The sequence below is a fragment of the Mustelus asterias genome, chromosome 17, assembly GCF_964213995.1.
Source record: "Mustelus asterias chromosome 17, sMusAst1.hap1.1, whole genome shotgun sequence".
NCBI classification, from domain to species: Eukaryota; Metazoa; Chordata; class Chondrichthyes; order Carcharhiniformes; family Triakidae; genus Mustelus; species Mustelus asterias.
Window position 1 is genome coordinate 90,560,772 of NC_135817.1, and position 27,558 is coordinate 90,588,329.

The following is a 27,558-nucleotide window of genomic DNA, read 5'->3' on the forward strand; positions in this document are numbered from 1 at the left end:
ATAGTGTGACCCTGTCAGTGTGTGACTGACTCTCGATAGTGCGACCCTGTCAGTGTGTGACTGACTCTCGACAGTGCGACCCTGTCAGTGTGTGACTGACCCCTCGACAGTGCGACCCTGTCAGTGTGTGACTGACTCTCGACAGTGCGACCCTGTCAGTGTGTGACTGACCCCTCGACAGTGTAACCCTGTCAGTGTGTGACTGACCCCTCGACAGTGTGACCCTGTCAGTGTGTGACTGACTCTCGACAGTGCGACCCTGTCAGTGTGTGACTGACTCTCGACAGTGCGATCCTGTCAGTGTGTGACTGACCCCTCGACAGTGTGACCCTGTCAGTGTGTGACTGACTCTCGACAGTGTAACCCTGTCAGTGTGTGACTGACCCCTCGACAGTGTAACCCTGTCAGCGTGTGACTGACTCTCGATAGTGCGACCCTGTCAGTGTGTGACTGACCCCTCGACAGTGCGACCCTGTCAGTGTGTGACTGACCATCGATAGTGCGATCCTGTCGGACCCTCTTTACAGCTTGGTACAGGCAATCTCTGACAATGTTCTAGCTGTGGAAAAACCTCCTAACTCAAGCAGCAAGGTTGATGCTGTTTCTTACCATCACAGCTTTTAGAGACAAGGAACGTATTTTTCTGACAAGCGAGGATCTGAATCAGTTTTATTGTTCAGACACGGCTCTCCTGCCAAGCGTATTGTGCTTCTTATTGTGTACAACTTGGAGCAGTAAATTACAGCACAGATTGTCTTCTGCTGTGATGGTTTAAGCTGTCTCCCTATATTCTCTACGGTGTAATAAGGCAAGGGTAGGAGGTGAAATACCTTCATACTTCGATCCGTCCGGGTAATAGAAGGTTCCAGTGCCATGTTTCTTGTTCTGCAGATACTCTCCCACGTAACGTGCTCCATTTTTAAACCTGTATGTTCCCTGTAATATGACAAAGTGATAGAAATATGTGACAAATATTGCTAGTGATTGGAGGACACAATCTGCATGCCTGTGAGTGGTTTGTCTGTATAGCGCAAGAAACAATACTTTTCACTATATGCTAATACAGGTGACAATAATAAATCAAATCAAATCAAATATTACTGACTGACCACTGGTATTATAGACTGACCACTGGATGGTGCTGTATTATAGACTGACCACTGGATGGTGCAGTATTATAGACTGACCACTGGATGGTGCAGTATTATAGACTGACCACTGGATGGTGCTGTATTATAGACTGACCACTGGATGGTGCAGTATTATAGACTGACCACTGGATGGTGCTGTATTATAGACTGACCACTGGATGGTGTTGTATTACCGACTGACCACTGGATGGTGCTGTATTACTGAGTGACCACTGGATGGTGTTGTATTACCGACTGACCACTGGATGGTGCTGTATTACTGAGTGACCACTGGATGATGCCATATTACAGACTGACCACTGGATGGTGCTGTATTACCGACTGACCACTGGATGGAAAGATAAAGTAGCCACAGTCCCAGATGATCATAGGCTGCTGTCCCTTTTGTCAGAGCTGATGAAGAGTCATCCAGACTCGAAACGTTGGATCTATTCTCCCTCCATGGATGCTGTGGGACCAGCTGAGATTTTCCAGCATTTTCTGTTTTTGTTTCAGATTCCAGCATCTGCTGTATTTTGCTTTTATCTTCAGTACAATTGCTGGAATGTTGTCAGGGCCCATTGCCTTTGCAGTATCCAGTGCCTTCAGCCGTTTCTTGATATCACGAGGAGTGAATCAAATTCAATGGTAACCACCAGGATGTTGATAATGGGGAAATTCAACAGTGATAATGCCATTGGGCGTCACTGAGCAGGTTATTGCTGAACAGGTGCTGCTTGATAGCGCTGTCGATGACCCCTTCCATCACTTCACTGATGGTCGAGAGTGGACTGATTGGGTGGCAATTGGCCGGGTTGGATTTCTCCTGTTTCTTGTGTACAGGATGTGGAGATGCCGGCGTTGGACTGGGGTGAACACAGTAAGAAGTCTCACAACACCAGGCTAAAGTCCAACAGGTTTATTTAGTAGCAAAAGCCACTAGCTTTCAGAGCGCTGCCCCTTTGTTGGTTAAAAAGAAAAAGGAGGCTTATGTTCGGATGAGACGTGAGCACTCGGGTAGTGCACTAGAAAGCTTTAGATTGGCTAAGAGGGAGTTGAAGAGCGAGCTTAGAAGGGCTAAAAGGGGACATGAGAAGACTTTGGCGGATAGGGTTAAAGAGAATCCTAAGGCGTTCTATAGGTATGTCAAGAACAGAAGGTTGGTTAGGGCAAGTTTAGGGCCAGTTATAGATGGCAGAGGGAAGTTATGTGTGGAACCGGAGGAGATTGGTGAAGCATTGAACCAATATTTCTCTTCGGTGTTCACGCAAGGGGACATGAATATAGCTGAGGAGGACACTGGGTTGCAGGGGAGTAGAATAGACAGTATTACAGTTGATAAGGAGGATGTGCAGGATATTCTGGAGGGTCTGAAAATAGATAAATCCCCTGGTCCGGATGGGATTTATCCAAGGATTCTCTGGGAGGCAAGAGAAGTGATTGCAGAGCCTCTGGCTCTGATCTTCAGGTCGTCGTTGGCCTCTGGTATAGTACCAGAAGATTGGAGGTTAGCGAATGTTGTCCCATTGTTTAAGAAGGGGAACAGAGACTTCCCCGGGAATTATAGACCGGTGAGTCTCACTTCTGTTGTCGGCAAGATGTTGGAAAAAATTATAAGGGATAGGATTTATAGTTATTTGGAGAGTAATGAATTGATAGGTGATAGTCAGCATGGTTTTGTGGCAGGTAGGTCGTGCCTTACTAACCTTATTGAGTTTTTTGAGAAAGTGACCAAGGAGGTGGATGGGGGCAAGGCAGTGGACGTGGTATATATGGATTTTAGTAAGGCGTTTGATAAGGTTCACCATGGTAGGCTTCTGCAGAAAATGCAGATGTATGGGATTGGGGGTGATCTAGGAAATTGGATCAGGAATTGGCTAGCGGATAGGAAACAGAGGGTGGTGGTTGATAGTAAATATTCATCATGGAGTGCGGTTACAAGTGGTGTACCTCAGGGATCTGTTTTGGGGCCACTGCTGTTTGTAATATTTATTAATGATCTGGATGAGGGTATAGTTGGGTGGATTAGCAAATTTGCTGATGACACCAAAGTCGGTGGTGTGGTAGACAGTGAGGAAGGGTGTCGTAGTTTGCAGGAAGACTTAGACAGGTTGCAAAGTTGGGCCGAGAGGTGGCGGATGGAGTTTAATGCGGAGAAGTGTGAGGTAATTCACTTTGGTAGGAATAACAGATGTGTTGAGTATAGGGCTAACGGGAGGACTTTGAATAGTGTGGAGGAGCAGAGGGATCTAGGTGTATGTGTGCATAGATCCCTGAAAGTTGGGAATCAAGTAGATAAGGTTGTTAAGAAGGCATATGGTGTCTTGGCGTTTATTGGTAGGGGGATTGAATTTAGGAGTCGTAGCGTTATGTTGCAACTGTACACAACTCTGGTGCGGCCGCACTTGGAGTACTGTGTGCAGTTCTGGTCCCCACATTACAGGAAGGATGTGGAGGCTTTGGAGAGGGTGCAGAGGAGGTTTACCAGGATGTTGCCTGGTATGGAGGGGAGATCCTATGAGGAGAGGCTGAGGGATTTGGGATTGTTTTCGCTGGAAAGGCGGCGGCTAAGAGGGGATCTTATTGAAACATATAAGATGATTAGAGGTTTAGATAGGGTGGATAGTGATAGCCTTTTTCCTCTGATGGAGAAATCCAGCACGAGGGGGCATGGCTTTAAATTGAGGGGGGGTAGTTATAGAACCGATGTCAGGGGTAGGTTCTTTACCCAGAGGGTGGTGAGGGATTGGAATGCCCTGCCAGCATCAGTAGTAAATGCGCCTAGTTTGGGGGCGTTTAAGAGATCCGTAGATAGGTTCATGGACGAAAAGAAATTGGTTTAGGTTGGAGGGTCACAGTTTTTTTTTTAACTGGTCGGTGCAACATCGTGGGCCGAAGGGCCTGTTCTGCGCTGTAATGTTCTATGTTCTATGTTCATCAGGTGAGTCATAAACCTGTTGGACTTTAACCTGGTGTTGTGAGACTTCTTCTTGTGTACAGGACATACCTGGGCAATTTTCCACATTGTTGGGTAGATGCCAGTGTTGTAACTGCACTGGAAGAGCTTGGCTCGGGGAGCGGCAAGTTCTGTCTTCAGTACTATTGCCGGAAGGTTATCAGGGCCCATTGCCTTTGCAATGCCTTCAACCGTTTCTTGATATCATGTGGAGTGAATCGAATTGGCTGGAGACTGGTATCTGTGTTGTTGGGGACCACTGGAGGAGGCTGAGATGGATCATCAACTCGGCACTTCCAACTGAAGATTGCTGCGAATGCTTCAGCCTTGTCTTTTGCACTGATGTGCCGGGCTCCTCCATCATTGAGGATGGGGATATTTGAGGGTATTTTTTGGGCATGCCTGGTGCTGTTCCTGACATACTCTCCTACTCTCTTGGTCTCCTGGCTTTATGGGACTGGTCGAGTGGGGGATATAAAGTTAGAATAACTTACGGCACAGAACGAGTCCATGGAATCTCTCCATGGAGCAAGCCAGCTCCTCCTTCCCTGCTTGATCCCTATAGTCCTGCATTGAATATTTCCTTCACCCAATTTCCTTTTGAAATCATTAATTATCTGGCCTTCCACCATTCCCGTGGTCAGCATGTTCCAAATCATTACCAATGCAGAAGTAAGAGCATTTTGTGAGCTGAGGCCCATTACTTGGTTAATGTTGAAGATTTGGAGTTGCCAGTAGAGTTCTTGGATGAAATTTACAAGAAAGATGATGTATTAAATGCCTATATGAAGCATACTCCGACTTCAGTAGATTTTGGAACACAGATCGCTACCCAAAGGAGGAAAATATAATGAACTCTAACAGATTGTTGAAAAGATTAAGGAAATTCAATTTAGAGATCTTCGGATCAGACATTTAAGTTGCTGAATTGTGCCAAGGTGAGACATATTAGCAGAGAGTGCTGGAAAAACACGGACAGTGCTGGAAAAACATGGACAGTACTGGGAAAAGGCGGACAGTGCTGGAAAAACACGGACAGTGCTGGAAAAACGCGGACAGTGCTGGGAAAAGGCGGACAGTGCTGGAAAAACATGGACAGTGCTGGAAAAACGTGGACAGTGCTGGGAAAAGGCGGACAGTGCTGGAAAAACGTGGACAGTGCTGGAAAAACGTGGACAGTGCTGGGAAAACGAGGACAGTGCTGGGAAAACGAGGACGATGCTGGGAAAAGGCGGACAGTGCTGGAAAAACGCGGACAGTGCTGGAAAAACGTGGACAGTGCTGGCAAAACGAGGACAGTGCTGGGAAAAGGCGGACAGTGCTGGGAAAAGGCGGACAGTGCTGGGAAACTCAGCAGGTCTGGCAACATCTGCGGAGGTAGAAACAGAGTTAACTTTTCAAGTCCATATGACTCTTCTTTGAGACTTAAGAATTGGAAATGGTCCAGCTACTGGACACAGGCATCAACACAAGAGTTGCAGACTGTTAGGAGTCACATAGAGTCATAGAGATTTACAGCATGGAACCAGGCCCTTCGGCCCAACTTGTCCATGCCCCCCTTTTTTTTTTAAACACCTAAGCTAGTCCCAATTGCCCGCATTTGGCCCATATCCCTCTATACCCATCTTACCCATGTAACTGTCTAAATGCTTTTCAAAAGACAAAATTGTACCCACCTCTACTACTACCTCTGGCAGCTTGTTCCAGACACTCACCACCCTCTGTGTTAAAAATTGCCCCTCTGGACCCTTCTGTATCTCTCCTCTCTCACCTTAAACCTATGCCCTCTAGTTTTAGACTCCCCTGCCATTGGGAAAAGATATTGACTATCTAGCTGATCTGTGCCCCTCATTATTTTATAGACCTCTATAAGGTCACCCCTCAGCCTCCTATGCGCCAGAGAAAAAGGTCCCAGTCTATTCAGCCTCTCCTTTTAACATCAAGTCCCGGTAGCATCCTAGTAAATCTTTTCTGCACTCTTTCTAGTTTAATAATATCCTCTCTATAATAGGGTGACCAGAACTGCACACAGTATTCCAAGTGTGGCCTTACCAATGTCTTGTACAACTTCAACAAGACGTCCCAACTCCTGTATTCAATGTTCTGACCGATGAAACCAAGCATGCCGAATGCCTTCTTCACCACTCTGTCCACCTGTAACTCCACTTTCAAGGAGCTATGAACATGTACCCCTAGATCTCTTTGTTCTGTAACTCTCCCCAACGCCCTACCATTAACTGAGTAAGTCCTGCCCTGGTTCAATCTACCAAAATGCTTCACCTCGCATTTATCTAAATTAAACTCCAGCTGCCATTTGTCAGCCCACTGGCCCAATTGATCAAGATCCTGTTGCAATTGGAGATAACGTTCTTCACTGTCCACTATGCCACCAATCTTGGTATCATCTGCAAATTTACTAACCATGCCTCCTAAATTCTCACCCAAATCATTAATATAAATGACAAATAACAGTTGGCCCAGCACTGATCCCTGAGGCACACCGCTGGTCACAGGCCTCCAGTTTGAAAAACAACCCTCTACAACCACCCTCTGGCTTCTGGCAAGAAGCCAATTTTGTATGAATTTAGATACCTCATCCTGGATCCCGTGAGATTTATTCAACAAATGCAACAACCTACCATGCGGTACCTTGTCAAAGGCCTTGCTAGAGTCCATGTAGACAACATCAACTCCACTGCCCTCATCTACCTTCTTGGTTACCCCTTCAAAAAAACTCAATCAAATTTGTGAGACATGTTTTTCCACTGACAAAGCCATGCTGACTGTCCCTAATCAGTCCTTGCCTCTCTAAATGCCTGTAGATCCTGTCTCTCAAAATACCTTCCAACAACTTATCCACCACAGATGTGAGGCTCACTGGCCTGTAGTTCCCAGGCTTTTCCCTGCAGCCCTTTTTAAACAAAGGCACAACATTTGCCACTCTCCAATCTTCAGGCACCTCACCCGTGACCACTGATGATTCAAATATCTCGGCTAGGAGACCTGCAAGTTCCTCCCTAGCTTCCAACAATGTCCTGGGATACACTTCATCAGGTCCCGGGTATTTATCTACCTTGATGCGCTTTAAGACTTCCAGCACCTCTTTCTCTGTAATAGGTACACTCCTCAAGACATCACTATTTATTTCCCCAAGTTCCCTAACATCCATGCTTTTCTCAACAGTAAATACGGATGAGAAATATCCATTTAGGATCTCACCCATCTCTTGTGGATCCGCACATAGATGACCTTGTTGATCCTTAAAAGGCCCTACTCTCTCCCTTGTTACTCTTTTGCCCATTATGTATTTGTAGAAGCTCTTTGGATTCTCCTTTGCCTTTTCTGCCAAAACAATCTTGTGTTCCCTTTTTGCCTTCCTGATTTCTCTCTTAATTCTACTCCTACACCTCCTATACTCGTCAAGGGATTCACTTGATCCCAGCTGCATGTGCTGTGCATAAAGGAGAACTGGTGGATGTACTGTACTTAGATTTCCAGAAGGCATTTGATAAGGTGACACATCAAAGTTCATTGCGGAAAATAAAATGTCATACTGTAGGGATCTTGGCATGGATTGAAGATTGAGTAGCCAAGGCCATCACTACACCCCCACTTCTTGCCTTCAAACAACCGCACAACCTCAAACAGACCATTGTCCGCAGCAAACTACCCAGCCTTCAGGAGAACAGTGACCACAACACCACACAACCCTGCCACAGCAACCTCTGCAAGACGTGCCGGATCATCGACACGGATGCCATCATCTCACGTGAGAACGCCATCCACCAGGTACACGGCACATACTCTTGCAACTCGGCCAACGTTGTGTACCTGATACGCTGCAGGAAAGGATGTCCCGAGGCATGTTACATTGGGCAGACGCTATGACAATGGATTAATGAACACCGCTCGACAATCACCAGGCAAGAGTGTTCCCTTCCTGTTGGGGAACACTTCAGCGGTCACGGGCATTCAGCCTCTGATCTTCGGGTAAGCGTTCTCCAAGGCGGCCTTCACGACACACAACGCAGAGTCGCTGTGCAGAGACTGATGACCAAGTTCTGCACACACGAGGACAGCCTCAACCGGGATATTGGGTTCATGTCACACTATCTAACCCTCACGACTTGCCTGGGCTTGCAAGATCTCACTAACTGTACTGGCTGGAGACAATACACATCTCTTTAACCTGTACTTAACCCTCTCTCCACTCACATTGTCTGACCCTTTAAAACTTGATTACCTGTAAAGACTCGCATTCCAACCATTATTTTGTAAATTGAGTTTGTGTCTTTATATGCCCTGTTTGTGAACAGAACTCCCACTCACCTGGTGAAGGGGTAGTGCTCCGAAAGCTAGTGGCTTGTGCTACCAAATAATCCTGTTGGACTTTAACCTGGTGTTGTGAGACTTCTTACTGTGTTTACCCCAGTCCAACGCTGGCATCGCCACATCATTCCAGTCACTAAAGCAGCCTTCTGTCATCACCCTCTGTCTCCTACAACTGAGCCAATTTTGAATCCACTTTATCGATCGTATCCCATGTGAATTTACCTTCTTTACAAGTCTCCCATGTGGGACCTTTTCAAAGGCTTTGCTGAAATCCATATAAACTACATCGACTGCACTACCCTCATCTACACATCTGGTCACCTCCTCAAAAAATTCAATCAAATTTGTTAGGCATGACCTCCCTCTGATAAAGCCAAGCTCACTCTCCCTGATCAAACCTTGCCTCTCCAAGTGGAGATAGATTCTCTCCGTCTGAATTTTCTCCAATAGCTTCCCTACCACTGACGTGAGACTCACTGGTCTGTAGTTCTCTGGTTTAACTTTCTTAAATAGCGGAACCACATTAACTGTTCTCCAGTCCTCTGGCATCCCCCATGGCCAGAGAAGAATTAAAAATTTGGGTCAGAGCCCCTGCAATCTCCTCCCTTGCCTCCCACAGCAACCTGGGACACAATTCATCTGGACCTGGAGATTTGTCCACTTTTAAGGCTAGTGCTGCCAAATAAACCTGTTGGACTTTAACCTGATGTTGTGAGACTTCTTACTGTGTTTACCCCAGTCCAACGCCGGCATCTCCACATCAAGTCTTAAAGGTACAGACAATGTGAGTGGAGAGAGGGTTAAGCACAGGTTAAAGAGGCGTGTATTGTCTTCAGCCAGGACAGTTAGTGAGATTTTGCAAGTCCAGGCAAGTCGTGGGGGTACAGATAGTGTGACATGAACCCAACATCCCGGTTGAGGCCGTCCTCCTGTGTGCGGCACTTGGCTATCAGTCTCTGCTCAGCGATTCTGCGTTGTTGTGTGTCATGAAGGCCACCTGGGAGAACGCTTACCCGAAGATCAGAGGCCGAATGCCCGTGACCGCTGAAGTGTTCCCCAACATTAAGAGAACACTTTTGCCTGGTGATTGTCGAGCAGTGTTCATTCATCCGTTGTCGTAGCGTCTGCATGGTCTCCCCAATGTACCATGCCTCGGGACATCCTTTCCTGCAGCGTATCAGGTAGACAACGTTGGCCGAGTTGCAAGAGTATGTACCATGTACCTGGTGGATGGTGTTCTCACGTGAGATGATGACATCTGTGTCGATGATCCGGCACGTCTTGCAGAGGTTGCTGTGGCAGGGTTGTGTGGTGCCGTGGTCACTGTTCTCCTGAAGGCTGGGTAGTTTGCTGTGGACAATGGTCTGTTTGAGGTTGTGCGGTTGTTTGAAGGCAAGCGGTGGGGGTGTGGGGATGGCCTTGGCGAGGTGTTCGTCTTCATCAATGACATGTTGAAGGCTCTGGAGAAGATGTTGTAGCTTCTCCGCTCTGGGGGAGTACTGGACGACGAAGGGTACTCTATCCACCGTGTCCCGTGTTTGTCTTCTGAGAAGGTCGGTGCGGTTTTTCGCTGTGGTGCGTTGGAATTGTCGATCGATGAGTCGAGCGCTGTATCCTGTTCTTATGAGGGCATCTTTCAGCGTCTGGAGGTGTCTGTTGCGATCCTCCTCATCCGAGCAGATCCTGTGTATACGGAGGGCTTGTCCGTAGGGGATGGCTTCTTTAACGTGTTTAGGGTGGAAGCTGGAGAAGTGGAGCATCGTGAGGTTGTCCGTGGGCTTGCGGTACAGTGAAGTGCTGAGGTGACTGTCCTTGATGGAGATGTGTGTGTCCAAGAATGCAACCGATTCCGGAGAGTAGTCCATGGTGAGTCTGATGGTGGGATGGAACTTGTTGAAGTCATCATATAGTTGTTTCAGTGATTGTTCATCATGAGTCCAAAGGAAGAAAATGTCATCGATGTATCTAGTGTAAGCATTGGTTGAAGGTCCTGTGTGGTGAAGAGGTCTTGTTCGAACCTGTGCATGAAGGTGTTGGCATATTGAGGTGCGAATTTGGTCCCCATGGCTGTTCCGTGTGTCTGGATGAAGAACTGGTTGTTGAAGGTGAAGACATTGCGGTCCAGAATGAAGTGGATGAGTTGTAAAATTGCATCTGGAGATTGGCAGTTGTCGGCGTTGAGTACTGAGGCAGTTGCAGCAATGCCATCATCGTGGGGGATGCTGGTGTAAAGTGCCGAGACATCCATTGTGACGAGGAGTGCTCCTGGTTCAACTGCTCCATGCGTGCTGAGTTTCTGTAGGAAGTCCGTAGTGTCGCGACAAAAGCTGGGGGTTCTTTGTACAATGGGTTTCAGGATGCCCTCAAGGTAGCCAGAGAGGCTCTCGCACAGGGTCCCATTGCCCGATACGATGGGACGGCCGGGTGTGTTCGCCTTGTGTTTCTTCGGGAGGCAGTAGAGATCTCCAACGCGGGGAGTACATGGGATGAGAGCACGGCGGGTGCTCTGAAGGTCCGGATCAAAGGTCTTGATCAGTCTGTTGAGTTGACGGGTGTGTTCTTTGGTCGGATCTGCGAGTAACTGTCTGTAGTGTTCCTCGTTGTTCAGTTGTCGGTACACTTCCTTGCAGTAATCCATTCGTTCAGTATGAAGATGGCCCCTCCTTTGTCTGCTGGTTTGATGACAATGTTGCTGTTGGTCTAGAGAGCGCGGATGGCGTTGCGTTGTGCTTGGGTGATGTTCGGGGCTGTCTTGTGAGTGCGGCTGATGCATCTGGCATTGACGCACCTCCTGACGGCTTGGGCATACATGTCAAGTCGAGGGCAGCGGCCTTCCGGAGGAGTCCAATTCGACTCCTTCCTCTTCGGTTGCTGCACCGCGGATCTCTCTGTCGGCTGTTCCGGTTCATTGGCTGTCTCATTGTGTTCGCTGTTGGCCTCTTGGGGTTTGTGGAAGAACTCCCGCAGCCTCATTCGCGGTGATGAATTCCTCTGTGTCCACTGCAAGACTGATGGGGTCTCTTTTGGTGGTGGGGCAGAAATTGAGCCCTCGGCTGAGAACTTCGATTTCATCTGGTTGAAGTGTGTAGTCCGACAAGTTGACAATGGACTTCCCTGCAGTGGTACTGTTTTCTACTGTGGTACCGGGGGAGGCTTGGTTGCTGCTGGTGGTGATGCCGAGTTTCTCAAGTTTCCTGTTCTTGGTGTGCATGTAGATGGAGTAGTTCCTTTGTCTCGTCTGCTTCCAGTGACTGGAAGCCAGTGTCGAGTGGCGTAGTACAGGGATCTGTGTTGGGTCCCCTATTATTCGTCATTTATATAAATGACAATGTGGGGGATAGGATTAGTAAGTTGGCGGATGACACGAAGATTGGACGGGTGGTTGACAGTGAGGCTGACTGTCTTGGGCTACAAGAAGATAGAGACAGAATGGTCATATGGGCAGATAAATGGCAGATAGAATTTAAACATGGGAAGTGTCCAGAAATCAAGCATCTGAATTAGGGGCAGCACAGTGGCACCCTGCCTTACAATACCAGGGTACCCGGGTTCAATTCCGGCCTTGGGTGACTGTGTGGAATTTGCATGTTCTCCCTGTGTCTGTGTGGGTTTCTTCCGGGTGCTCCGGTTTCCTCCCACACTACAAAGATGTGCAGGTTAGGTGGATTGGCCATAATAAAATTGCCCCTTCGTGTTCCTAGATGAATTAGCCATGGTAATGGATATGGGGCTGGGGAGAGGGCCTGGGTAAAATGCTCTGTCAGAGAGTCAGTGCAGACTCGATGGGCCGAATGCCCTCTTTCTGCACTGTTTCTATGTAGATTCTATGTAAACAGTTGAGGCCCCACCACTGATTCGTGCGGTCTTTTTTGAAATGGCAGTGAGTAGTGGTGCTCCGCAGGGTTTAATGCTTCACAATAGACATCAATGATTTGGGCTGAGGAAAGCAAAAGTAATATTTCCAAATTTGCTGATGAGTGGTGGAGAGGATGTAAAGAATTTTCAAAGTGATTTAGACAAGGTGAGTGAAGGGACATACACATGGCAGATGCAGTACTAAGTGGACAAATTGAAGTTATCCACTTTGGATGGAGAAGCAGTATGGCAGGGTATTATTTAAATGGTGATAGATTGGGAAATGTTGATGTACAAAGGGACCTGGGTGACTTAATACACCAGTCACTGAAAGCAAGCATACAGGTGCAGCAAGCAGTTAGGAAAGTAAATGGTATGTTGTCCTTCATTGCAAGAGGACTTGAGTACAGGAGTAAGGGTATCTGACTGCAGCTGTATAGGGTCTCGGTGAGACCATACCTGGAGTACTGTGTGCAGTTTTGCTTTCTTTATCTAAGAAAGGAGATACTTGCCATAGAGGGAGTGCAGCGAAGGTTCACCAGACTGATTCCTGGGGTGGCAGCATTGGTGTATGAGGAGAGATTGGGACAAGTGGGTCTGTATTTCTGGAATTTAAAAGAATGAGAGGGGATTCTAATTGAAATGTATAAAATTCTGACAGGGCCACACAGACTGAAGGTAGGGATGTTTTTTCCTCTGGCTGGAGGGTCTAGAACAAGGAGAGACAGTCTCAGGATACGGGGTAGGCCATTTAGGATTGAGATGAGGAGAAACTTCTTCACTTTGAGGGTGGAATTCTCTACCACAAGAGGCTGTGGAGGCCAAATCACTGAATATATTTAAGAAAGAAAGAAATAATTTCTAGCCTCTAAAGGTATCAAGGGGATGTGGGGAGAGTGCCGGAGTATGGCATTAATGTAGAGGATTAGCCAAGATCATCTTGAATGGTGGAGCAGGCTCGAAGAGCCAGATAGCCTGCTCCTAGTTTCTATCTTACATCTTGTAAACCAGAAAATTACCCATTTATGCCAACTCTGTTTCCTGTTCGCCAGCAAATCTTCAATCCATGCCAATGTGTTACCCACTGCACCGTGAGCTTTAATTTTCCACAATAATCTTTGACGTGGCATGTTTTCAAATACCTTCTGAAATCTAAATACAGTACATCCACTGGTTCCCCTTTATCCACAACACAGCTTTTTTCAGAGATTTGGTTAAAGATGATTTCCCTTTCACAAAACCATGTTAACTCTGCCTGATTACCTTGAATTTTTCCAAGTGCCCTGCTATAACATCCCCCCCGTCCGCCTTTTTGAATAATGGAGTTCCATTCGCTGTTTTCCAATCTAATGGAAACTTACCTGAATCGAGGGAATTTTGGAAAATGATTTGATTTGATTTATTATTGTCACATGTATTAACACAGTGAAAAGTATTGTTTCTTGCACACTATACAGACAAAGCATACCATTCACAGAGAAAGGAAACGAGAGAGTGCAGAATGTAGTGTTACAGTCATAGCTAGAGTGTAGAGAAAGATCAACTTAATGCAAGGTAGGTCCATTCAAAAGTCTGACAGCAGCAGGGAAGAAGCTGTTCTTGAGTCGGTTGGTACGTGACCTCAGACTTTTGTATCTTTTTCCCGAAGGAAGAAGGTGGAAGAGAGAATGACCGGGGTGCATGGGGAGGTCCTTGATTATGCTGGCTGCTTTACTGAGGCAGCTGGAAGTGTAGACAGAGTCAATGGATGGGAGGCTGGTTTGCGTGATTGATTGGGCTACATTCACCAAATGAAAACCAATGTATCAACTATTTCACTCACTCTTAAGACCCTAAGATTCCTGTGTCCCTAGGATAAAACAAGGTAGATGCAGGTAAGATGTTTCCTTTCATTGGGGAGTCTAGAACCAAGAGACACAATTCTAAAATAAGGAGTTTCCACTTTGGGCTGAGATGAGGAGACAACTCTTCACACAAGGATTGTGAATCTTTGAAATTCCTTATCCCAGAGGGCTGTGGAAGCTCAGCCATTGTGTATGTTTAAAGTAGCGATGAACAGATTTCTGATTCACAATAATGTTAAGGGTTATGGAGATAGTGGGATTAAAAGGCACTGATGTGGCTGATCAGCCACGATTGGACACATGGCGGAGCAGGCTCGACGGGCTGAATGGCCTATTCCTGCTCCTATGAAGTCCATAAGGCCCAGGGATTTGGCAGCCCGCAGCATCATCAATTTGCTCTGTACTATTTCCACGCTGATTGTAGTTTCCTTGAGTAACTCCCTTCTTTCCATTTCCTGATTTACAGCTTGTTCTTATATGTTACTTGTATCCTGCACACTGAAGACTGATGCAAAATATCTGTTCAATTCATCTGCCTTCTCCATTTTTTCCAATATCCAGACTCACTTTCTATAGGACCAACAATCACTTTGTTAACTCTTTTCTTATTTAAAATAGCTGGAGAAACTTTCTTATTATCTGTTTTTATATTTCTGGCTAGCTTTCTCTCATACTCTAATTTGTCCCTCCTCATTAATCTTTGTCTCATTCAATGACAATTACATTCTACATAGAACATTCCAGCGCAGTATAGGCCCTTCGGCCCTCGATGTTGCGCCGACCAGTGATACCAATCTAAAGCCCCTCTAATCTACGCAATTCCAATATCATCCAAATGTTTATCCAATAACCACTTGAACGCTCTCAACATTGACGAGTCCACCACTGCTGCAGACAGGGCATTCCACGCCCTTACTACTCTCTGAGTAAAGAACCTACCTCTAACATCTGTCCTATATCTCTCACCCCTCAATTTAAAGCTATGTTCCCTCGTGCTAGCCAACACCATCCGAGGAAAAAGGCTCTCACTATCCACCCTATCTAATCCTCTGATCATCTTGTATGCCTCTATTAAGTCACCTCTTAACCTTCTTCTCTCTAACGAAAACAACCTCAAGCCCCTCAGCCTTTCCTCATACGATTTTCCCACCATACCAGGCAACATCCTGGGAAATCTCCTCTGCACCCTTTTCAACACTACCACATCTTTCCTATTTAGGGTTCTGAAGACTGTGGAGGAACAGAGAGATCTTGGGGTCCATATCCACAGATCTCTAAAGGTTGCCAGTCAAGTGGATAGAGCTGTGAAGAAGGCCTATAGTGTGTTAGCTTTTATTAACAGGGGGTTGGAGTTTAAGAGCCGTGGGGTTATGCTGCAACTGTACAGGACCTTGGTGAGACCACATTTGGAATATTGTGTGCAGTTCTGGTCACCTCACTATAAGAAGGATGTGGAAGCGCTGGAAAGAGTGCAGAGGAGATTTACCAGGATGCTGCCTGGTTTGGAGGGTAGGTCATATGAGGAAAGGTTGAGGGAGCTAGGGCTGTTCTCTCTGGAGCGGAGGAGGCTGAGGGGAGACTTAATAGAGGTGTATAAAATGATGAAGGGGATAGATAGAGTGAACGTTCAAAGACTATTTCCTCGGGTGGATGGAGCTATTACAAGGGGGCATAACTATAGGGTTCGTGGTGGGAGATACAGGACGGATATCAGAGGTAGGTTCTTTACGCAGAGAGTGGTTGGGGTGTGGAATGGACTGCCTGCAGTGATAGTGGAGTCAGACACTTTAGAAACATTTAAGCGGTTATTGGATAGGCACATGGAGCACACCAGGATGATAGGGAGTGGGATAGCTTGATCTTGGTTTCAGATAAAGCTCGGCACAACATCGTGGGCCGAAGGGCCTGTTCTGTGCTGTATTGTTCTATGTTCTAATACGGCGACCAGAACTGTACGCAATACTCCAAATGCGGCCGCACCAGAGTTTTGTACAGTTGCAGCATGACCTCCTGGCTCCGAAACTCAATCCCTCTACCAATAAAAGCTAACACACCGTACGCCTTCTTAACAACCCTATCAACCTGGGTGCCAACTTTCAGGGATCTATGCACATGGACACCCAGATCCCTCTGTTCATCCACACTACCAAGTATCTTACCATTAGCCCAGTACTCTGTATTCCTGTTACTCCTTCCAAAGTGAATCACCTCACACTTTTCCGCATTAAACTCCATTTGCCACCTCTCAGCCCAGCTCTGCAGCTTATCTATGTCCCTCTGTAACCTGCCACTTCCCTCCGCACTGTCTACAACTCCACCGACTTTAGTGTCATCCGCAAATTTACTAATCCATCCTTCCACGCCCTCATCCAAGTCATTAATAAAAATGACAAACAGCAGTGGCCCCAAAACAGATCCTTGCGGTACACCACAAGTAACTGAACTCCAGGATGAATATTTCCCATCAACCACCACCCTTTGTTTTCTTACAGCTAGCCAATTCCTGATCCAAACCACTAAATCACCCTCAATCCCATGTGTCCGTATTTTCTGCAAAAGCTTACCATGGGGAACCTTATCAAACGCTTTGCTGAAATCCATATACACCACATCAACCGCTTTACCCTCATCCACCTCTTTGGTCACCTTCTCAATGAACTCAATAAGGTTTGTGAGGCACGACCTACCCTTCACAAAACCGTGCTGACTATCCCTAATCAAATTATTCCTTTCTAGGTGATTATAAATCCTATCTCTTATAATCCTTTCCAATACTTTGCCCACAACAGAAGTAAGGCTCACCGGTCTATAATTACCAGGGTTGTCCCTACTCCCCTTCTTGAACAAGGGGACAACATTTGCTATCCTCCAGTCTTCTGGCACTGTTCCTGTAGACAATGACGACACAAAGATCAAAGCCAAAGGCTCTGCAATCTCCTCTCTAGCCTCCCAGAGAATCCTGGGATAAATCCCATTCAGCCCAGGGGACTTATCTATTTTTACCCTTTCCAGAATTGCTAACACCTCCTCCTTATGAACATCAATACCATCCAGTCCAACAGCCTGCATCTCAGGACTCCCCTCAACAGCACTGTCCCTCTCCAGTGTGAATACCGACGAAAAATATTCATTTAGTGCCTCTCCTATCTCTTCAGACTCCACGCACAACTTCCCATACTGTCCTTGACTGGCCCTAATCTTACCCTAGTCATTCTTTTACTCCTGACATACCTATAGAAAGCTTTAGGGTTTTCCTTGATCCTACCTGCCAAAGACTTCTCATGTCCCCTCCTGGCTCTCCTTAACTCTTTCTTTAGGTCCTTCCTGGCTAACTTGTAACTCTCAAGCGCCCTAACTGAGCCTTCACGTCTCATCTTAACATAAGTCTCCTTCTTCCTCTTCACAAGAGATTCAACCTCCTTAGTAAACCACGGTTCCCTCACACGTCTGCTTCCTCCCTGCCTGACAGGTACATATTTATCAAGGACGCGTAGTAGCTGTTCCTTGAACAAGTTCCACATTACAATTGTGCCCATCCCCTGCAGTTTCCTTCCCCAACCTATGCCAGCTGAACCTCGCCTAATCGCATCATAATTTCCTTTCCCCCAGCTATAACTCTTGCCCTTTGGTATATACCTATCCTTTTCCATTGCTAAGGTAAACGTAATCGAATTGTGGTCACTGTCACCAAAGTGCTCACCTACCTCCAAATCTAACACCTGGCCTGGTTCATTACCTAGTACCAAATCCAATGTGGCCTCGCCTCTTGTTGGTCTATCTACATACTGCGTCAGGAAGCCTTCCTGCACACACTGCACAAAAACCGATCCCTCTAAAGTACTCGAACTATAGCTTTTCCAGTCAATATTTGTAAAGTTAAAGTCCCCCAGTACAACTACCCTGTTACTTTCGCTCCTATCCAGAATCATCTTTGCAATCTTTTCCTCTACATCTCTGGAACTTTTCGGAGGTCTATAAAAAACTCCCAACAGGGTGACCTCTCCTTTCCTGTTTCTAACCTCAGCCCAAACTACCTCAGTAGACGAGTCCTCATCAAATGTCCTTTTTGCCACCGTAATACTGTCCTTGACTAACAATGCCACACCTCCCCCTCTTTTACCACCTTCCCTGCACTTAGTGCAACATCTAAACCCTGGAACCTGCAACAACCATTCCTGTCCCTGCTCTATCCATGTCTCCGAGATGGCCACAACATCGAAATCCCAGGTACCAACCCATGCTGCAAGCTCACCCACCTTATTCCGGATGCTCCTGGCGTTGAAGCATACACACTTCAAATCGCCTTCATGTTTGCCAGTACACTCCTGCGACTCTGAAACCTCATCCATGACCTCACTACTCTCAATCTCCTGTACACTGGATCTACAATTCAGGTACCCACCCCCCTGCTGAATTAGTTTAAACCCTCCTGAAGAGCATTAGCAAATTTCCCCCCCAAGATATTGGTACCCCTCTGGTTCAAGTGCAGACCATCCTGTTTGTAGAGGTCCCACCTACCCCAGAAAGAGCCCCAATTGTCCAGGTGTCTGAATCCCTCCCTGGGAGGCAACACACCAACCGCGAGTCTCTCTCGTTCCTGCAGAATCTCCTATCCGTCCCTTTAACTATGGAGTCCCCAATGACTAATCCTCTATTCCTCTCCCCCCTTCCCTTCTGAGCCACAAGGACAGACTCTGAGCCAGTGACCTTTACACCATGGCTTATCCCTGCTAAGTCGTCCTCCCCAACAGCATCCAAAAGTGTACTATCCCCAAATTCTACGACATTTTTTGTTTCTCCCCCCACTTGGACGGCTCCCTGTACCCTGGTGCTGTGGTCAGTTTGCTCATCCTCCCTTTCCCTCCCCTTCTGAGCTGCCGGGCCGGACTCTGCCCCGGAGGCACGGCCACTGTTGCTTCCCCCAGGTAGGCTGCTCCCCCCAACTGTACTTAAACAGGAGTACTTATTTTTAAGGGGCACAGCCACTGGGGTACTCTCTAGTACCTGACCTTTCCCCTTCCCCTTCCTAACCGTGACCCACTTGTCTGTCTCCCGTGGCCCCGGTGTGACCACCTGTCTGTAACTCCTATCTATCACCTCCTCATTCTCCCTAACCAGACGAAGGTCATTGAGCTGCAGTTCCAGTTCCCCAACGCGGTCCCTTAAGAGCTGCAGCTCGACGCACCTGGCGCAGATATGGACATCCGGGAGGCTAGCTGACTCCAGGACCTCCCTCATCAGACACTGAGAACAACAAACTGGCCTCACAATCATAATTCCCCCTTTCTTCCAATGACACAGGAAAAACTGTCTAAACCTACCCCACCTCTGCCTGTTTACGCCGAAGCCCGATGAGCCAAAGCCCGTCAGCTCTCACTCTACTTCCCACTCACTCCAGTGCCCACTCCTGATGCTGCCCGCTCAAAGGTGCGGCCTGCTTTTAAACCCTCCAAAAACCTTCCCAGGCTTTTCCTGGGCCTACTTCCTGTTTTGCAAAAAAAACCTCCGATTTTTAACACAAATTTAACAGAAAAATAAATAAATAAATCACATGCAGGAACACACTCCCTTACTCTCAGCCTGCTCCTGTGGAACAATGAGCTATCCAATCTTCTGACCTTCCAACTGACTTTGCGCAATTGGACGCTTTTCTTGAGTTTGACGCTATCTTTCACATTTCAGCTAACCCTTAAATGTTTGCCGCTGTATTCCTGTTGACCTATCTCTGAACCTCATTTGCCAATTCACTTTAGCCAGCTCAGCTTTCATGCCCTCAATATTGCCCTCACGAAACTTTAAAATACTAGTCTGAAACCCACTTTTCTTTCCCTCAAATTAATGTAGAATTCAATCCGATCTCATTGCTCAGTACCAGGTTTAGCCTGCTCTCTGGTTTGCTCCAAAACATACTGTTCTAAGATACAGAAAATTCTGAATTCCTCATCTATGCTACCTTTGCCCATCTGATTTTTCTACTTCTATATGCAGATTATAGGGGTGGCACGGTGGCACAGTGATTAGCACTGCTGCCTCACAGCGCCACCTGGGTTTGATTCCCGGCTTGGGTCACTGTCTGTGTGGAGTTTGCACGTTCTCCCTGTGTCTACGTGGGTTTCCTCCGGGTGCTCTGGTTTCCTCCCACATTCTGAAAGTGCTAGTTAGGTGCTTTGACCCGAACTGGTGCCGGAGTGTGGCGACTAGGGGAGTTTCACAGTAACTTCATTGCAGTGTTAATGTAAGCCTTACTTGTGACTAATAAATAAACTTTACTTTAAAATCCCCCATGAATATTGTCATGTTGTTTTCATAAGTTCCCATTATTCCTTTCCTTTCTACCCCGTCCTACCATGTGGTTACTATTAGAGTGCAATCGCACAAGTGATCTCTTGTCTTTATCATTTCTCATCCCAGCTCACATTGCTTCTACATCCTGATTTCCTGAACTTAGATCATCCCTCTCTGTTGTGTTAATACCATCGTTAATTAGCAGAGCCTTTTCCTGACTTCCTGTCCTTCCTAAATGTCGATCGACATTTTTACAGAGGAATAGTTTTCAGAGGAGTGTTTCTAAAACTGCTCAAAGAGGAGCAGCTATGGAAATGAGAGAAAAGTGTCTGTGGCCTGACCGATGCTTCCAGGGTGTGGAATGTTTCAGTCAGATCCGTTTTGGGGAAAACAGATTATGTTCAACTAAAAGTAGATCCTCCAATGTTTTATTGGTACTATAAAGGAAACTGTTCAGGCATCTTTTTGATGCTTGTTGATGATTTATTATGGGTTAGTGCTGCAGAATTTGAGAAATGATATTAATAAGATGAGAGTAGAATTTAAAATTGTGAATAAGGCTCGTGGGGCTTTTAAATATATTGTTCAGATATAAAAGCACCAATCTTATTTGGAGAGCACTATTCCCATCCTGGTTAATCGTACTAAGTCAACACATGAAATGATGTTATATCTGAAGAAAAGATTGAACAATTGTAAAGCTGGAGTTATCAGCTGGCTGGGTTTCGTACTCAGACCAAATGCTAGTTTTGATGTGTTAGATTTACATAATGTAGCCTAAAGTGCTGAATGCTTTGAAGGAACATAAAAACATGAAAAATAAATCAGGAGAAATGCACACTTAAGTTCCTACCCTGAGATAGAATCATAGAGGTTTACAGGATGGAAACAGGCCCTTTAGCCCAACTTGTCCATGCATGGGGATCCCATGAGATTTAACCTTATACGATAACCTACGATGTGGTACCTGGTCAAAGGCCTTGCTAAAGTCCATATAGACAACATCAACTACACTGCCCTCATCTACCTTCTTTGTTACCCCTTCAAAAAACTCAATCAAATTTGTGAGACATGATTTTCCACTCACAAAGCCATGCTGACTGTCCCTAATCAGTCCTTGCGTCTTTAAATGCCTGTAGATCCTGTCTCTCAAAATACCTTCTCACAACTTACCCACTACAGATGTGAGGCTCACTGGCCTGTAGTTCCCAGGCTTTTCCCTGCAGCCCTTTTTAAACAAAGGCACAAAATTTGCCACCCTCCAATCTGCAGGCGCCTCACCGGTAACTATCGATGATTCAAATATCTCTGCGAGGGGTCCCGCAATTTCCTCCTTAGCCTCCCACAAATGACCCAAAGAACATGAAATGAGTTCTTTTAGTGATATCTCATACTAGTCTTCCTAATGGATATTCCAGTGAAGATAGAACATAGAACATTACAGTGCAGTACAGGCCCTTCGGCCCTCGATGTTGTGCCGACCAGTGGAACCAATCTAAAGCCCCTCTAATCTACACTATTCCAATATCATCCATATGTTTATCCAATAACCATTTGAATGCTCTTAATGTTGATGAGTCCACTACTGCTGCAGGCAGGGCATTCCACGCCCTTACTACTCTGAGTAAAGAACCTACCTCTAACATCTGTCCTATATCTATCACCCCTCAATTTAAAGCTATGTCCCCTCGTGCTAGCCATCACCATCCGAGGAAAAAGGCTCTCACTATCCACCCTATCTAATCCTCTGATCATCTTGTATGCCTCTATTAAGTCACCTCTTAACCTTCTCTCTAACGAAAACAACCTCAAGCCCCTCAGCCTTTCCTCATACGATTTTCCCACCATACCAGGCAACATCCTGGTAAATCTCCTCTGCACCCTTTCCAACACTTCCACATCTTTCCTATAATACGGCGACCAGAACTGTACGCAATACTCCAAATGCGGCCGCACCAGAGTTTTGTACAGTTGCAGCATGACCTCCTGGCTCCGAAACTCAATCCCTCTACCAATAAAAGCTAACACACTGTACGCCTTCTTAACAACCCTATCAACCTGGGTGCCAACTTTCAGGGATCTATGCACATGGACACCCAGATCCCTCTGTTCACCCACACTACCAAGTATTTTACCATTAGCCCAGTACTCTGTATACCAGTTACTCCTTCCAAAGTGAATCACCTCACACTTTTCCGCATTAAACTCCATTTGCCACCTCTCAGGCCAGCTCTGCAGCTTATCTATGTCCCTCTGTAACCTGCCACTTCCCTCCGCACTGTCTACAACTCCACCGACTTTAGTGTCATCCGCAAATTTACTAATCCATCCTTCCACGCCCTCATCCAGGTCATTAATAAAAATGACAAACAACAGTGGCCCCAAAACAGATCCTTGCGGTACACCACTAGTAAATGAACTCCAGGATGAATATTTCCCATCAACCACCACCCTCTGTTTTCTTACAGCTAGCCAATTCCTGATCCAAACCACGAAATCACCCTCAATCCCATGTGTCCGTATTTTCTGCAAAAGCTTACCATGGGGAACCTTATCAAACGCTTTGCTGAAATCCATATACACCACATCAACCGCTTTACCCTCATCCACCTCTTTGGTCACCTTCTCAATGAACTCAATAAGGTTTGTGAGGCACGACCTACCCTTCACAAAACCGTGCTGACTATCCCTAATCAAATTATTCCTTTCTGGGTGATTATAAATCCTATCTCTTATAATCCTTTCCAATACTTTGCCCACAACAGAAGTAAGGCTCACCGGTCTATAATTACCAGGGTTGTCCCTACTCCCCTTGAAGAAGGGGACAACATTTGCTATCCTCCAGTCTTCTGGCACTATTCCTGTAGACAATGACGACACAAAGATCAAAGCCAAAGGCTTTGCAATCTCCTCTCTAGCCTCCCAGAGAATCCTAGTCTTTGGAAATCTTCCTTAAAAACAGTGCAAAGTACAGCACAGTCTTTGAATATTTTTAAGGCAGAGGTAGATAGGTTCTTGCTAAGCAAGAGGGTGGAAGGTTAATGGGGTAGGCAGGAATGTGGGGTTGAGGTTAAAATCAGAACAGCCATCATCTCATTGTATGGCAGAGCAGCCTCAAGGAGCCGAGTGACTACTCCTGCTCCATGTTAGTATAATGTCAGTCTGGGATAATGTACACTCTGTGCAGAGCCTGAGGGAGAAATGGATTGACATTACTGCCTTATACTGTATGGAAAGGAAATCCCTACCATTTAAATGGGTGGATGCAAACCATCAACTGGGTAAAGATTGGCTCCAGTACTGTCCTTCAGCAATTTACTTTCTGGAGTTAAGAACTCAGCAGATGATCTGTTAGTTACGTATAGAACATGAATTATGCGGAGAATTGGAGTTCGAGGATGTCATTTTCCTGGACCAGTTTGGATGCTGTATAGTTCAAAGCACAGTAATTGATGGCTGCCAGCTTTTTTAATTCTTTCTGTCTGTCTGGGAATATCATATTTGGTTTTTACAACACTGGGGTCAGTCAATTTCTTACCACTCCATTCCGCTTGCCATGTTCATAGGCTCCTTCATATGTGTCACCGTTTGGCAGTATGGCTTTCCCCTGGCCGTGCCTCTCATTTTCCTCATTTCGTTCACCTTCGTATTCCTGATAAAAGGAGCAAATGGAAGAGCAGGTAACAAATACTGAGACATGCAGCCCCTGAGACAAAGGAGTTCACAAGCCCTGGGATAAAGTGGGCAAAGAAGTGGCAGGTGGAATACAATGTGGAAAAGTGTGAGGTTATGCATTTTGGCAGGAGGAATGGAGGCATAGACTATTTTCTAAATGGGAAAATACTTAGGAAATCAGAAACACAAAGGGACTTGGGAGTCATTGTTCAAGATTCTCTTAAGGTTAATGTGCAGGTTCAGTTGGCAGTTAGGAAGGCAAATGCAATGTTAGCATTCATGACAAGAGGGCTAGAATACAAGAACAGGGATGTACTTCTGCGGCTGTATAAGGCTCTGGTCAGACCCCATTTGGAGTATTGTGAGCAGTTTTGGGCCCCATATCTAAGGAAGGATGTGCTGACCTTGGAAAGGGTCCAGAGAAGGTTCACAAGAATGATTCCAAGAATGCAGAGCTTGTCATATGAGGAACGGTTGAGGGCTCTGGGTCTGTATTCATTGGAGTTTAGATGGATGACGGAGGATCTAATTGAAACTTACAGGATACTTGAAACATGAAAATCTAATTGAAACTTACAGGCAGTTTTTCAAGGAATGTCTGTCTAGAGTTCTACAGGACAACATTCCGAGCAGACAGGGAGGTGTTGGTCCGTTAAAGGAACCGTGGTGCACGAAAGCTGTGCGGGACCTAGTCGAGAAGAAAAGGAAAGCGTACAAAAGGCTCAGAGAGCTTGGCGAAGATAGGGATTTAGAAGAGTATACGGCTTGTAGGAAGGGACTAAAGAAGGAAATTAGGAGAGCCAGAAGGGGTCACGAGAAGGCCCTGGCAGGTAGGATTAAGGAGAACCCTAAGGCGTTCTATAAATATGTGAAGAGTAAAAGGATGAGACGTGAAGGAATAGGGCCTATAAAAGGTGAAGGCGGGAAAGTCTGTACGGAACCAGTAGAAATGGCAGAGGTGCTCAATGAGTATTTTGCCTCGGTTTTCACAGAGGAGATGGACCTGGGTGGATGTACTGTGGGCGTGCGGTGGACTGAAAGGATTGAGTATGTGGACTTTAAGAAAGAGGTTGTGCTGGAATCTTTGAATGGCATCAAGATAGATAAGTCGCCGGGTCCGGATGGGATGTACCCCAGGTTACTGTGGGAGGCGAGGGAGGAGATTGCAGAGCCTCTGGTGATGATCTTTGCGTCGTCGATGGAGACGGGAGAGGTGCCAGAGGATTGGAGGATTGCGGATGTGGTTCCTATTTTCAAGAAGGGGAATAGGGATAGCTCAGGTAATTACCGACCGGTGAGTCTAACCTCAGTGGTTGGTAAACTGATGGAGAAGATCCTGAGGGACAGGATATATGAGCATTTAGAGAGGTTTAGTATGCTCAAGAATACTCAGCATGGCTTTGTCAAGGGCAGATCGTGCCTTACGAGCCTGGTGGAGTTCTTCGAAAATGTGACTAAACACATTGACGAAGGGAAGGCGGTAGATGTGGTTGATATGGATTTTAGCAAGGCGTTCGATAAGGTTCCGCCATGCAAGGCTTCTAGAAAAAGTGAGAGGGCATGGGATCCAAGAGGCTGCTGCCCGGTGGATCCAGAACTGGCTTGCCCAAAGGAGGCAGTGTGTATAGATGGGTCTTTTTCTAAATGGAGGTCGGTCACCAGTGGTGTGCCCCAGGGATCTGTTCTGGGACCCTTGCTGTTTGTCATTTTCATAAATGACCTGGATGAGGAAGTGGAGGGATGGGTTGGTAAGTTTGCCGATGACACGAAGGTTGGTGGGGTTGTGGATAGTCTGGAGGGATGTCAGAAGTTACTGAGGGACATAGATAGGATGCAAGACTGGGCGGACAAGTGGCAGATGGACTTCAACCCAGATAAATGCGTCGTGGTCCATTTTGGTAGGACAAATGGGATGAAGGAGTACAATATAAAGGGAAAGAATCTTAGTATGGTAGAGGATCAGAAGGACCTTGGGGTCCGGGTCCATAGGACTCTGAAATCGGCCCCGCAGGTGGAGGAGGTGGTTAAGAAGGCGTATGGTGTGCTGGCCTTTACCAATCGAGGGATTGAGTTTAGGAGTCCGGGGATAATGATGCAGCTATATAAGACCCTCGTCAGACCCCACTTGGAGTACTGTGCTCAGTTCTGGTCGCCTCACTATAGGAAGGATGTGGAAAAGATTGAAAGGGTGCAGAGGCGATTTACAAGGATGTTGCCTGGATTGAGTGGCATGCCTTATGAGGATAGGCTGAGGGAGCTTGGTCTTTTCTCCTTGGAGAGACGAAGGATGAGAGGAGACCTAATAGAGGTGTATAAGATGTCGAGAGGCATAGATCGGGTGGACTCTCAGAGGCTTTTTCCCAGGGTGGAAATGTCTGCTACGAGAGGACACAGGTTTAAGGTGCTGGGGGGTAGGTACAGGGGAGATGTTAGGGGTAAATGTTTCACAGAGGGTGGTGGGTGAGTGGAATCGGCTGCCGTCAGGGGTGGTGGAGGCGAACTCAATAGGGTCTTTTAAGAGACTCCTGGATGAGTACATAGAACATAGAGAACATAGAACAGTACAGCACAGAACAGGCCCTTCGGCCCACGATGTTGTGCCGAGCTTTATCTGAAACCAAGATCAAGCTATCCCACTCCCTATCATCCTGGCTCCATGTGCCTATCCAATAACCGCTTAAATGTTCCTAAAGTGTCTGACTCCACTATCACTGCAGGCAGTCCATTCCACACCCCAACCACTCTCTGCGTAAAGAACCTACCTCTGATATCCTTCCTATATCTCCCACCATGAACCCTATAGTTATGCCCCCTTGTAATAGCTCCATCCACCCGAGGAAATAGTCTTTGAACGTTCACTCTATCTATCCCCTTCATCATTTTATACACCTCTATTAAGTCTCCCCTCAGCCTCCTCCGCTCCAGAGAGAACAGCCCTAGCTCCCTCAACCTTTCCTCATAAGACCTACCCTCCAAACCAGGCAGCATCCTGGTAAATCTCCTCTGCACTCTTTCCAGCGCTTCCACATCCTTCTTATAGTGAGGTGACCAGAACTGCACACAATATTCCAAATGTGGTCTCACCAAGGTCCTGGAGTACATGGAGCTTAATAGGATGGAGGGTGTAGGTAGGTCTAGAAGGTAGGGATGTGTTCGGCACAACTTGTGGGCCGAAGAGCCTGTTTGTGCTGTAGATTTTCTATGTTATGTTTCTACTGTGAGGCCTGGATAGAGTGGATGTGGAGAGGATGTTTCCACTAGTAGGAAAAACTAGAACCAGAAGGCACAACCTCAGGCTAAAGGGACGATCCTTTAAAACAGAGATGAGGAGGAATTTCTTCAGTCAGAGAGTGGTGAATCTGTGGAACTTTTTGCCGCAGAAGGCTGTGGAGGCCAGGTCTTTAAGACAGAGATAGATAGGTTCTTGATTAATAAGGGGATCAGAGGTTATGGGGAAAAGACAGGAGAATGGGGGTGAGAA

At 46.5% G+C, this 27,558-nt stretch overlaps 1 protein-coding gene across 1 annotated transcript in view; it reads right to left on the reverse strand.

Annotated features, from left to right (window-relative positions):
* Positions 1–27,558, reverse strand: part of rsph1 (radial spoke head component 1) — a 69,955-nt gene that overhangs the window by 32,410 nt on the left and 9,987 nt on the right. The window contains exons 2-3 of the mRNA XM_078233092.1: positions 23,941–24,054; positions 831–936 (exon numbers count right to left, since the gene is read on the reverse strand). Of these exons, the coding sequence (XP_078089218.1) occupies positions 831–936; positions 23,941–24,054 (220 nt within the window). The remainder of the gene's footprint in view (positions 1–830; positions 937–23,940; positions 24,055–27,558) is intronic.